We start from the raw sequence: 12,424 nt of genomic DNA on the forward strand, positions 1-12,424 counted from the left end.
ATATTCTATGTTTATTATAATAGTATAATGTTTTTTTCTTTGCCCTGGTTGGCAAAGAATCAGCTTACTTTTAATCCTAATTACATACATAAATAAATACATAAATAAAGATGTGAAAAGCCTAATGAGCTGAACTGATGATGTACCGTATCTGTGAATCTTGAGTGAATCCTCAGTTCATACATTTTTTTGGCAGTAGCTACAAAACAAATCTCCAGCCGCACAGTACTGAACACGTGGAACTCTGCAGCAGCTGGAGTGGGCGTGTTTTCCTTATCATCCAATCCACAGCTGCGCTTCAAAGAGAGGCTTGGAACGCACTTCTTTGTGTGGAGGTTACCATGGGGACGGGTACACACAGACTCCCTTGAGCTGGCACTGGGCCATGCAGGTGAAGGAGAGGGGGCGGGGCCCTGGGATCTCCTGTGACTGATGAGTGAGTGTTGCGGAGAGGATGCACAGCTCTCCGGAGGGGACAAGGTGAGGATGGGGGGACTCTGCGAGGGGGACTCAGACATTGGGGGTAAAGGGAGCTGCATTTTAAAGGTAACATTGCTGCCTCCATTCCCTGACTTCTAGGAACAACTTCTGCCTTTAAATCATGTCCCTGGAAATTGTATAGTGTGATATCCCCAGTGCTTTGTACTTGTTATTGTCTTCTGTGATACTTTGTGACACTTTTTTTCATATTTTTTTCATTATCTTTATTGAAAAGACACTTGCGGACATTGCACTATATAATCTGTACCGGGGGGGGGTCTATGATGGTCCATTAGGGCCCATTCACACCACATCCAGATCACCTCCAGACCAGACCACAGTATTTCTGGACCCAAAATGCGTCCCAATGTATTCCTATGCTATTTCTGGCCTCTGTTCATACCAGCGCAGTCCGTTCTGGAACAGACCAGAATAATACTACTTGTCCTATTTTGTCTGGTCTGGAATGCACTGGAACGCATCAAAATGCATCAAAAACGCATGGAACGCACCTGTAAGATCATTTTAAGTTAAAAAAAATATATATATGTATTTTTTTTTTTAATTCAAATTGCAGCAAAAATGCAATGCACTATGTTCCAGATCTGGTTCTGGAAAATGGTGTGAACCCAGCCTAAAGCCGGGGAATAGACTCAAACATTACATGTGCGCCAGAAAAGCATTGCAGGAGATTGTATGTATAGTCAGAGGGGTTTTCTTGGGGAGGGGGGTTTAGAGTAGCAGATGGTTACAGTTGCACTCCAGGCAGATATAAAAGACAAGAAGATCAATGCCGCTTTTTATTTCATATTCATGTGTAATTCATATACATCATAACATGTATTTTTGCGAGCACAAACAAGGTAAGTACCTAAATATGACCTGGTATCAGCCTTTTGCAGCTCCTGCACAGCACAGCTCAGACTTGGAGAGGGAGAAGCAGGTGTGCTGCGCTGACAGGAGAATGCTGATAAGAGGAGAGAGCAGAGTGACAGAGAAATGAGATGCTGCTGCTTCCACTTTCACTGCCCAGTCACAGGCTGGGGGAGGGACAAGATCTGTAATGGCCTATTCACACTTTGGCATTCTTGTGCTTGGGTGGGAAGGTAAGTTAAAGGGAAACTGCGACAAAGAAAGATCAAGTCCCCTTCCCCCTCAGAAAGTGCAGTGCTGTGTGGTGGGTTGGTGTAAATCTCAGGACAATGCACCCCAGCTCGTTATGTGCCCACTGATGTGAACAAGCCCTTAGGTGATGAGGACGGATTTAAGAGGAACTTCACCCTCCCAGTGAGGTGACACTCGACAGTGATACAATTACATGCGGTTAGGAAGAAATCACGATCCCTGGACACCTCAATCTTGGCAATCTCCGGGGTTATTGTCTTACCCTGGAGCATGATGCGGCGTGTTTGCAGACACGCCACTGGTTTCTGCCAGGTATCCAGGTATGACATCTCCAGTGCTTCCAGACTCTCTCCCCCTCCTCTGCAGAGGTCTAAGGTCCTGTAAATCATCACATTCTATACACAGTGTATAGACCTAAGGATGCTGAGAAACATTCCATTGCTACAGCGTAGGAGGAGCATATGGATGTACGGGTGTACAGGTTTTCCAGGTAGAGATGTACAAGTACGGATCTGCAGGTACGGATGTAATGTATGGATGTACAGGTACGGATCTGCCGGTATGGATGTAAGGTATGGATATAAAGGTACGGATGTACAGGTATGGATATACAGGTATGGATATACAGGTATGGATGTACAGGTACGGATGTGCAGGTATAGATGTAGGGTATGGAAGTAAGGTACGGATGTGCAGGTATGGATGTAGGGTATGGAAGTAAGGTACGGATGTGCAGGTATGGATATACAGCTATGGATGTACAGGTATGGATGTAAGGTACGAATGTACAGGTATGGATGTACAGGTTGGGGTGTACAGGCATAAATGAACAGGTACGGGTGTACAGGTAGGGATGCACAGGTATGGGTGTACGGGTATTGGTGTACAGGTATAGATGTACAGGTATGGATGTATGGGTGTACAGGTAGGGATGTATAGGTATGGGTGTATGAATGTACAGGTATGGGTGTACAGGTAGGGTGTACATGTATGGTTGTACGGGTGTACAGGTAGGGTGTACATGTAGGGATGTGCATGTATGAATGTACAGGTAGGGATGTATAGATATGGGTGTGCAGGTACGGGTGTACATGTATGGTTGTACGGGTGTACAGGTAGGGATGTACATGTATGAATGTACAGGTAGGGAATGTATAGATATGGGTGTACAGGTACGGGTGTACATGCTTGAAGCGGTATTTACCATGATACAGCTGCAGCCGTCATTGATTTATACAGGCAGCCTGTAGCCTCCGGGACCAAGGAATCCGGCCATTGTTTACAGTGCATGGCCGTCTGTGCCCATGTGGATAAACTGTATGAGGGATCCATGTACTGTGACTACCTCCCTCCTACAATTCGATCACCATATAATGTACTGTACAGGATTACTCATTACACAACCCGGCCTGCCACGAGGAATCTGAAATGTCCCCAGTGAATGGAAGGGAGAGGCTGTGGTTACACTGTAATTGTGTACATAGTAGAAGGGATTTTGGCATTCAGTATTATGCCAGTATTAGTAAAGTGTACAGAGATTTCCACTTACATGGCTGCTGGGTGTGTTCGTTCACCCAAAGTCTGTTTTTGGCAGCGATGAGCCAATTAAATTCATCAATCAATCCTAAAAAGTTTAAAGAGAACTAAAGCCAAACCTTTTTTTGTTGTTGCTTTAGTCCTCTTTTTGTCCCCCATTGACTCAAAGTCAGCATCTAGCAAGCTACTGCCCACTATTTGCTGACAGTGCAGAGCCGCGCTGCAGCCATTATTGTCAGGATCCACCCTGCTGCTTGATTGACAGCTGGCTCTGCCTCTCTAGAGTCAGCGTCAGCTATGCCCGCCCCCTCCCCTGTCTGGCCCTCCAATGAGCGTTGGAGGAACAGAGAGGGGGGGGGGGAAATCCCTGCAGGGGACAATGACTGACAGTCACCACTCTGCAGGGAGAAGATCGTGAGCTGAGTAATCAGCGGTTTCTGATCGCTCAGCTCTCGATCTGTATCGATGTTTATATATATCGATCAAAGTATTAGGAAGAGTACACTTTACTCTCCCAATACTTGCCCTTTAAATTTACCGTTCGCTGCTCATGGTATCCAGTCCACCTAAAATGAGTGTCATGGCCGAGTCTCCTGTGGGCCTCTTACATCTCCTGGAGATTTTAGTGACCAGATTTCTCCACCATAACATAGGGCTCTGTTCTTCCATCCCTGGAGTCTAACTCCAATCCCACGAGACATCAGAAACTGATTTAAAGTGAACTGGTAATAACTAGAGATGAGGCAGGTCTTGGTAGGAACCCAGTTTTCATGAGTTTGCCCAAGCCCGCTGAAAACTGTGACCGCCACTCCCCCCCTCCTGGCTAAATCAGTGGCAGTAGTTGCAGAAGGACATTCTATGCCCCTTGGTGACATAAAGCTGTGGGGGGTAGGTGGGGATGGGAGAAGGGGGGGTGTCAGTCACTGTTTTTAGCTTGCTTGAGTGAACCCAGGGTGTCATCACTATGAATGCCTTCTGAGGAAGCAATCTAAAGTAGGGTATACATATATCAAATTTCGCCTGGGGTCTGATGAAACGGACAAAATTCGCACACTGGTGCCTCTGTCGGCACTCTTCCAGCCAGCATCCCTCAATCAGCTGATTGACGGAACAGTTGCTTCAATAATTCTTGGCCAATTAGCTACAGGCTCCTTTTCGGGTTATCCCGCCTCATTTCCAGACTAGAGGACATTCATCATCATCTAGCACTTTCCTCTGCAGCCTGGCTGTCCCTTCCCTGCCCCTTTCAAGAACCAGGAAAAGCATAACATAAGCAGATTAGACTTCAGTTTTATACCTGCGGGCAGAATTAATTTGTGTGTTAGTAGAATTGTAAGTCAAAGAACACACGATACACTTTTAAACAATCAGACGTTGCCCTGTTGCTGATTTAGCACCAACACGTTGCATTTTCCATGACCGTCAGACCATCTTTGTGTACAGCCTGTAATAAGCATGTAGCCAGTAATTATTGTAATTGCTTAGTTACTGCTATTTACCTGACAGCAGAGCAGCAGGAAATGCATCTCATCATCTGTGCTGGAAATCCCCTCTGTTTCCGTGAAAAATGTCCTTCTGCCAATAGGGCTCGGCAGTGTTGTATCGGTAAGATGAACTATATGGCCACAAGTATGCAGACACCCTCCAGATGAATGACTTCAGATGTTCCCAATGAAGGGTGTTGTTAATGCTACCAAATTACAAAGAAAGATATTATTAGACAATTGTGAACTTCCAACCTTGAGGAAGACCCTTTTCAGTTCCAGCATGATGGTGCCCTTGAGGACAATGCCAGTTCCATAAAGTTGTGATGAGTTTGGTGTGGAGGAATTCAAAAGAGAACTATGGGGTAAACTTTTTATCCCATAGTTCTCTTAAGAGTCATGGGAGGACATATACTAACCTCCTCCCGTGCCCCAAAGCTCAGTATATAGCGAGCTATTGCCCGCGTTATACTGAGAGCACCGCACCCGGGACGGATCCCGACAATACTGTCGAGATCCACCCAACTGGCTGTTGACAATGGGCTCTGCCTATCTAGAGGCAGAGCCAGCTGTGCCCGCTCCCTCTCTCGTCCATTCTGCCAGTCAGCACTGACAGCGCTCTCTGCAGGGAGATGTTCAGAAATGTACGGTATGCGTACACTCACTTCCCGATCAATAGAGCCGACGTGTGACAGTTTAATTGTCACACGTCGACTCTAACTATGAGGATGGGTGTAAATCACTCACCTCATAGTTCTCCTTTAAGTGGTCTCCACTGAGCCCAACCTTAACACTTTACAACACTATTGGGATGACTCATAACATCTTCGAGCCAGATCTTATCATCTAACATCATTACCTGACCGCAAAAATGGGTGCAGATTTCTACAGACACACTTCAGAATCTTGTGAAGAGTAGAGGATGTTATAGTTGGAAGGGAGCAACTCCATGTTAATGGCCATGATTTTGGAATGGCATGCCCATCAACCTCATATAGAAGTGATGGTCAGGTGTCACAAACATTTGGCCATATAGAGTATGTCTGTCCCCATATACAAATATAATTACAAACTGTATATAGAAACAAGGTTGTTTTGAGCGGTGGTTTTCAACTGGTGGGTCACGACCCAAAAGTGGGTTGCCACGTGCCTTCCACTGCGCTAGTGCCTTCCACGGCTCCTCATCCTCCCAATAGTGCAGCACTGTCAGTCCTTGCGCTGTGCAGCCATACAAAATATGCTGCCCAGCGCCGAGTGTCATCTTTAGGTGAAGTGGACTGGGGGTATGGCCGTCAGGGAGCTCCATCCATACATGCATTGCTTACAGTTCCCTCACATTGCCTGTACAGGTACCTGGACCTTGATAAATCTGTCACACATGGCTGCAACTTGCTGGAAAATCTCCCTCTGAATGTGTCATTTCCTCTGCTCTTTATAGGAGGAGAATGATATCAGCTGATTTGCATATTAGTAGTCCCTTTCAGAAACAACTGAGACTGAATAGTTAGCAGGTCATACTCTCATACTAAAACAGCTCTGCCTTAAAGAGGAACTGGAATCTGGACGCTGTACCCAAAAAAAAGGCATGCCTTGTTCTGGACTGTCTCTGTGTCAAGATGGCCATGGTGATAAAGGCAGGGCTGTGCCTCCTCGTCAGAGCCTCCAGCAAGCAGAACAGTGAGCAGCAAAATAGTGACATCACCAAATCTCCAAGACTAGCAGTCAGAGGCAGCAGTGCCTTAGATCGCACACTGCAGATCTACAGCTATGAGGCTGTAGACAAAGGAGTGCCTAGACACCCTCACATACCAGGAAATGCACTGCTAGTTTTCAGGAGAATTCCAAGATAAAAGGTAAAAAATATTTAAGGGTCCTGGTTATGCTCAATTAACATTTCTAGAAGTTCCCTTTATCATAGCAAATCTTACCAAGTTCAGTTCCACTTAAATAAAACTATTGGTAGTTTCATAAAAGTTGCATTTCAATATTGAAAGGCCAAGGAAGACACCCAATGATGGTCTTTGCTGATACAGACACCTCTGTTCTCTACATTTTTATATGTCCACTCTGATATCTGTTTTTTTCTTGCTATTTGTTATTTGAAAATGGCACGGCCTCTATAATTGTGATTTTCTTTATGGCGTTCAGGATAGTGATGCAATATTTTCTCGCTTTGTATAGAGAACATTCGGTTGTGTTCTAAGCTCCATCTGACGTATCATGTGTGATGAGGTAGAAAACCAAGACGTTCCTTCAGAACATAGCAGCAGCGGGAGCCAGTCAGAATCGGTATGTATTCTTTTATTCATACTTTTTTGTATTTCTTCTAAGGAACGTTCATTGAATATCGAAACAAAAGGAAAAAAAAAAGACCTTTAGAAGTTGTATGCAGAATGTTCCATTGGTGAAATACTTATTTCTTTAAGGGCTGAAAGCTTTGTCGCAGGAGAGCACAAGAGTCATTAGGCCCAATTGGCTAAACTTTAAAGATCATTACAAGCCATGACAAGCATTATTTTCACCAATAAAAGCTGAAAATAAAAACCACACAGCTTAAAATAATGATCAGCATGGTAAATAACACATCCTATAGCTTAGTGGATTGAAAACGTTGTCTTCAAATCAGTGGGCAAAGTGTGCCGGAACCGGAGGGGATCTGATGTCTTTGGAGAACTCCCAGACAGATTTAGCTGAAGCTTTTGGTGGGGATGCAATGGTACTTGTAGGAAAACCTTCTTTGATCACTTTTTTTTTCCCCTTCTAATAAGCCAGTATTAGAGATATGGCCTTGTTTTATTCCTATGGGGAAAACCATACTTTGCAGGACCACTGGTGGCCCCCATAAGCACGGCTCCTCACATAGAAATGAATGGGGCCATGGCACACATGTTTGATCTTCCCCCCCTCCTTCTAGTAAGCTAGTATTAGAGATATGGCCTTGTTTTATTCCTATGGAGAAAATCATACTTTGCAGTACCACTGATGGCCCCCATAAGCCTTGGCTCTTCACATAGAAATAAATGGGGCCATGGCACACATGTGCAGGCTAAAGAAGAACCGGTGAGGATGTTTTCCAAAGCAAGGCATTGAGGACAACGGTAATCATAGGACTTGGTGGCCTACGCTCAGCAAGAGTACCTGCCATTCACTTAAATGTTGGTACACCTCACAAAATAGCACCACTATATGACTAATGACAGTGAATACAAATAAATATATAATCTTCTAAATAACGTTGCCAATTATAAGAATTGTTAGAATGATTAAGTATGCTTTATTAGCATTTTAGGAAATATATGTATCTGTTGGCAATGTTTTTATCTGCTATGTCCTCTCTTGTGAGATGTAGCGCGCACAGTGGCTTCTGTTGCTTGTCACACTTCACAATAGCAATAGATACAGGGCAGCTTAACAAGCTGTGAATGAATAAAAACTGAACTGTGCGTAACCTCTTTATGAGATCAGCCATCAGCCAGCAGAGTGTGAAAGTCATTGGTAGCCATGTTTGTGGGCATTGTACAATGAGGATAGAGAGTATTAAATGACAAAGTCAATGACCTTGGACTAGTCTATCTCAGGAATAGATGCGCTCCATTCTTTTAATGTGGAAAATGAGCCATGGCTCTCACACCATTAAAACTAACATAAGGTATTTCACTTATTTAGTTTTGCTATAAGCAAAATGAAATAAGGGAGGCAATGCAAGTATAAATCTCATCATAGGTTAGCCTGCACAGTTTTATTTCTTTGCAGCCCATCTCGAGGTAACAATAACCCCCTCCCACTCATTCCCTTATTCAAAAAAACAAACAAACCCTCTAACAACCTCTTTAACTTAAAGTGAACCTTTACCCCCTTTCACTAAAAATTACATTAGCTTGCATCTCTGCTCATGCTGATTTTAAAATCATCTTACATTCATTAGTTAAACCAACTTGTTTTTTATTTACTTTACAAATAGAGTTAATCTACTTCCTGGTCCACTTCTGGCACAAATGATGTAACGTGCCAAAGTACTGCATCCTGGGAAGGTAACATCAGCAGAGCATTGCTGGGAAATCTCATCTGTAATCTCATGAGATCTCAGGGAAATACATGTTCCTCCCCTAAGAGGATGTGCATGGTCACATGTCCTAGTCACTTGTACCGGAGTTCCAGGAAGTAGAGGGAGAGCTAGTAATCTGTCCTTAGTTAACATGGCCACTGTCAGAAGATTGGGAAAGAAAAGAGAAACAAGGTATGCAAAGAACACACAGCCGGCAATTATCTAGAAGTATGTGTTTGTAGATTGTCATTACTAAACATTTCTAAAGGTGCCTTTGTTGTTATTTTAAATATATGGGTAAAATTCCTCTTTAAGTCTGCCAACATGTGACCCTGTTCGGGGCGTATTCAAAGAGTGATGACCAGTAATACAGCATTGTCCAGGCCCACCAAAGTCCAGCCTTGTCTCTGCTCCTATTTGTGACAACAATATATCACTGCTGGAGTCTTCAGGATAAGTGAGGACCATACCATCTTAAAGAAACACTTTACCCTAGTACCATCCTTTTCCTAGTATCTTCCTTTTGGGTAAGGAGTGGCACAGTTTGATCCGTGCAGCATTTTACTGCTTTCATTGACACAGGCTAGGAGATGACCAGAACAATTGTGGGATACCAGAGAGCCAAGCTGCCTGGATTACCTACATAAACTGATTCACCATGCATCACCACACCAATGTAGGGATCCTAATTCTGCTCCTCTACTTTCAGCAATGCCTCTGTTAGTGAGGCATTAGACCTTAAGCTGAATGTGCTATTTTACAATTACAGCATTTCCATGTGGAAAAAGAATCTTGAAGACCCGGTGGAAACTCCTGTTCTACGTCTCTCAAAAGTTCCATAATTATATAGTTAGTCAGGTCAAAAAAAGACAAATGCCCATCAAGTTGTATGAAAATAAATAAATGTAATTTCCTTCCTTAGAACCCCAATCTTACAGTTGATTTAAAAGAAGTCAAAATACCCTGATAAAGTGTGATTCAATGTGCTCCAACAAAACAAAAACCCTTCCTGATCCCCAAAGGCAATCAGATACTCCCTGGATCAACATTCAACAGTGTTATTTATTATAAATTTTGATTGGCAGTTAAAAAAGTAAATAAATAATGCCCGGTTATGTATTAAACTGATCTGCTAAACTGCAACTGCTGTGATTGTGACAGATGAGGTTTAGTAGTTACCTGTGGCATGGTGTTATCCTAATGTCTTGCCGCCCCACCTGCAGTCCAAGGGCCACATGTGTCCCATTGGAAGTTATGGTGTGGCCTTTAGTCCCAATCAGCTAGTAACGGTAGTTGATCTGTAATGGCAGTAATCTTTAGCATGCTCATGTAACAGGTCAACCTGTCTCTTGGAGCAAATATATCTACCAGCTTGTATCATATCTACAGTCTCTAAAATTCTTCTGTAGCCATGACATATACTGAATATTATGTCCAACCTCTTGGTGATGTCAGGAGCTACAGTTGAGGCCCACTATATCTGAAAGATTAAGCACTACTAATGAAATTACATTTTGAGTCTGCTTATGTAGTCATCTTTTGCTTTGGCCATATTGGAGTTTGACACTGAGCTATGTGTGCTGCAGTCAAAGTCAGCAATACGGGCTGTTTAAGACTGCAGTCTGGCAAAGGTTGCTGGTTCCAACCATGTGCATTAGTAAGCGAGAACTGGGAGGTACTGAATTTTCCTTTACAATACCATACATTCTGACTAGGGGTCAATGGAAGGCCCTGGGCATCACCAAATGATGGAGGTCCTTTCTTTTTCTGCCCCGATCTCTATGTATCTAGTTGTCGTGCTGATGTGTGCTTACAAATTTAGCAGATGTAAAATGATTGTCAATGCCCTCTGTCGAACAAACAAAGGCTTTGTCTTCCAGACGACGATCAGCTTTGGAATAGGATACCTGTACTTTCCTATATCTTCGCAGGGACACTGGAAACATCGTCATCGCCTTCTCTTCATGAATTTCTAATGTGGTCCATAGGGCGGAGGAGGCTACCAGAGATAACAGCCTCATCTGCCTTTATCCCTGTTGACTTTGAGGTCGAAATGTTAATATACATTTTGCAATACAGCGGAAATCTCTGCGAATGTGGGATTACACATATGCTGACATCAAAGCAATGACTCAGGCCTTATCCATATTCTTGATCGAAGCTGCTGAGTGCCGTATCTGCCGGAGACACATGTGTATTCTGACTGCAGATGTCTAAATCATTCATCCAAGCTACTTACAAGACGTTGGAGACATGATGCTTTCAGCTGTTCGGCAACAGTTTAAGGTGTCTTGTCTTGATAAGGGATAGAGAATTAAAGGAATGCTGCACTTTCATCCCTATTTCCATAATCCTGTTCCTGCACTTTTCTAAGTGACTTTGCTTTAAACTCCTGGTCACTTACCAGGATTCACATCTTTACCTGTATTATTTTTAACTCATTTTGGAAAGTGCAAATTTTCTTATTACAACATGAGGTCTGATCACGTGCTATATGGGCAAAAGTTTGTGGACCCCCTGACCATCAACCTACGGTATATGAGCTAGTTGGACATTACTGTACATTCAAAACCATGGTCAGTAATATAGCGCTACCCCTCCACCACCACTACTATTTCCAATACCAGTCTCATCTCTTTTGGGAAGGCTTTCTACAAGATTTTAGAGTGTGCCTGTGGGAATTGGTGTCGGTAATGTGAGATCAGGTGTTGATGTTAGACAAGAAGACCTGGCTTGCAATCTGTGTTCCAGTTCAGGTTTTACAGGATTAAGATCAAGGCTCATTGCAGGCCACTTGTGTTCCTCCACACCGAACGTGTCAAACCATTTCTTTATGGAGCTGGCTTTGTGTACAGGGTCGCAGTCATGCTGGAACAGAAAAGAGCTATCACGTACCTGGTGGAGGACCGATTAGCTGAGGAGGCCTCCCTTGCGGCTCTTGTCTCACACCCCTGGATGTGGAAACAGGGAGCGAGTAGACAGAGAGAAGCACGGGTGCCAAAAAGTTCAGACACGGTGCCTGGTAGAAGTCCGGCAACTGGATCCCTGGAAGGATGAGCAGGGCTGGTGCACAGCTGTGATGTCAGCGAAGTTTTAGCAGAAACTGGAGCAAGGTCAAACCAGCCAGGGGACAAGCCAGACTGTCAGCACAGTACAGAAGGAGTAGGCAGAGGCAGAGTCCAGATAACAAGCAGAGGTCAGGGGCAGGCAGCAATCAGTCGAAGTCAGCAGCAATCCGTGTTGAGATAACAGGCAACAGATCAACAGGAACACAAGCACAAGCTGAAAGACCGTTCAGCACTGACCCATTGGGCCAGCTGGTTTAAATAGGAACATCTATTAGAGGGCCGTGAGTCATTTCCTGTGTGCCACTGTGTCACTTCCTGTGTGCAACATTCCGTTGTGTGCGCATGCGTTCTAACGCATGTTTTCCGGCAACCCGGAAGACTAGGACCCGCGCATGCGTAGTAGCGCGCGAGCTCCAGCTATGGCCTTACAAGAGCCTTCATCAAGCTGTTACCAGAAGGTTGAAAGAGCACAATTGTCTAAATTGTGTTTGTGTGCTGTATGTATAGTAATGATACCTTTCACTAGAAACACTTGAACTCACTTCTCTTCACCTCTCAGTGGTCATAAGGTTATTGCTGATTGGTGTACACTGTGCAACATGATGTGGTGATTATTAGGAATATATAGCTATAGATATGCTGTAGCATTAACTGTACCCTTCAGTGGAAACACCTGAGCTCCATAA

At 43.9% G+C, this 12,424-nt stretch overlaps 1 protein-coding gene across 1 annotated transcript in view; it reads left to right on the forward strand.

Annotated features, from left to right (window-relative positions):
* Nucleotides 1–442: 442 nt before the first annotated feature.
* The window catches only part of AGBL3 (ATP/GTP binding protein like 3), a 78,041-nt gene continuing 66,059 nt past the window's right edge, over nt 443–12,424 (forward strand). The window contains exons 1-2 of the mRNA XM_018567882.1: nt 443–480; nt 6,807–6,914. Of these exons, the coding sequence (XP_018423384.1) occupies nt 6,846–6,914 (69 nt within the window). The 5' untranslated portion in view covers nt 443–480; nt 6,807–6,845. The remainder of the gene's footprint in view (nt 481–6,806; nt 6,915–12,424) is intronic.

This window comes from Nanorana parkeri, unplaced genomic scaffold (genome assembly GCF_000935625.1).
Source record: "Nanorana parkeri isolate BGI_ZX_2015 unplaced genomic scaffold, ASM93562v1 scaffold1111, whole genome shotgun sequence".
NCBI lineage: Eukaryota > Metazoa > Chordata > Amphibia > Anura > Dicroglossidae > Nanorana > Nanorana parkeri.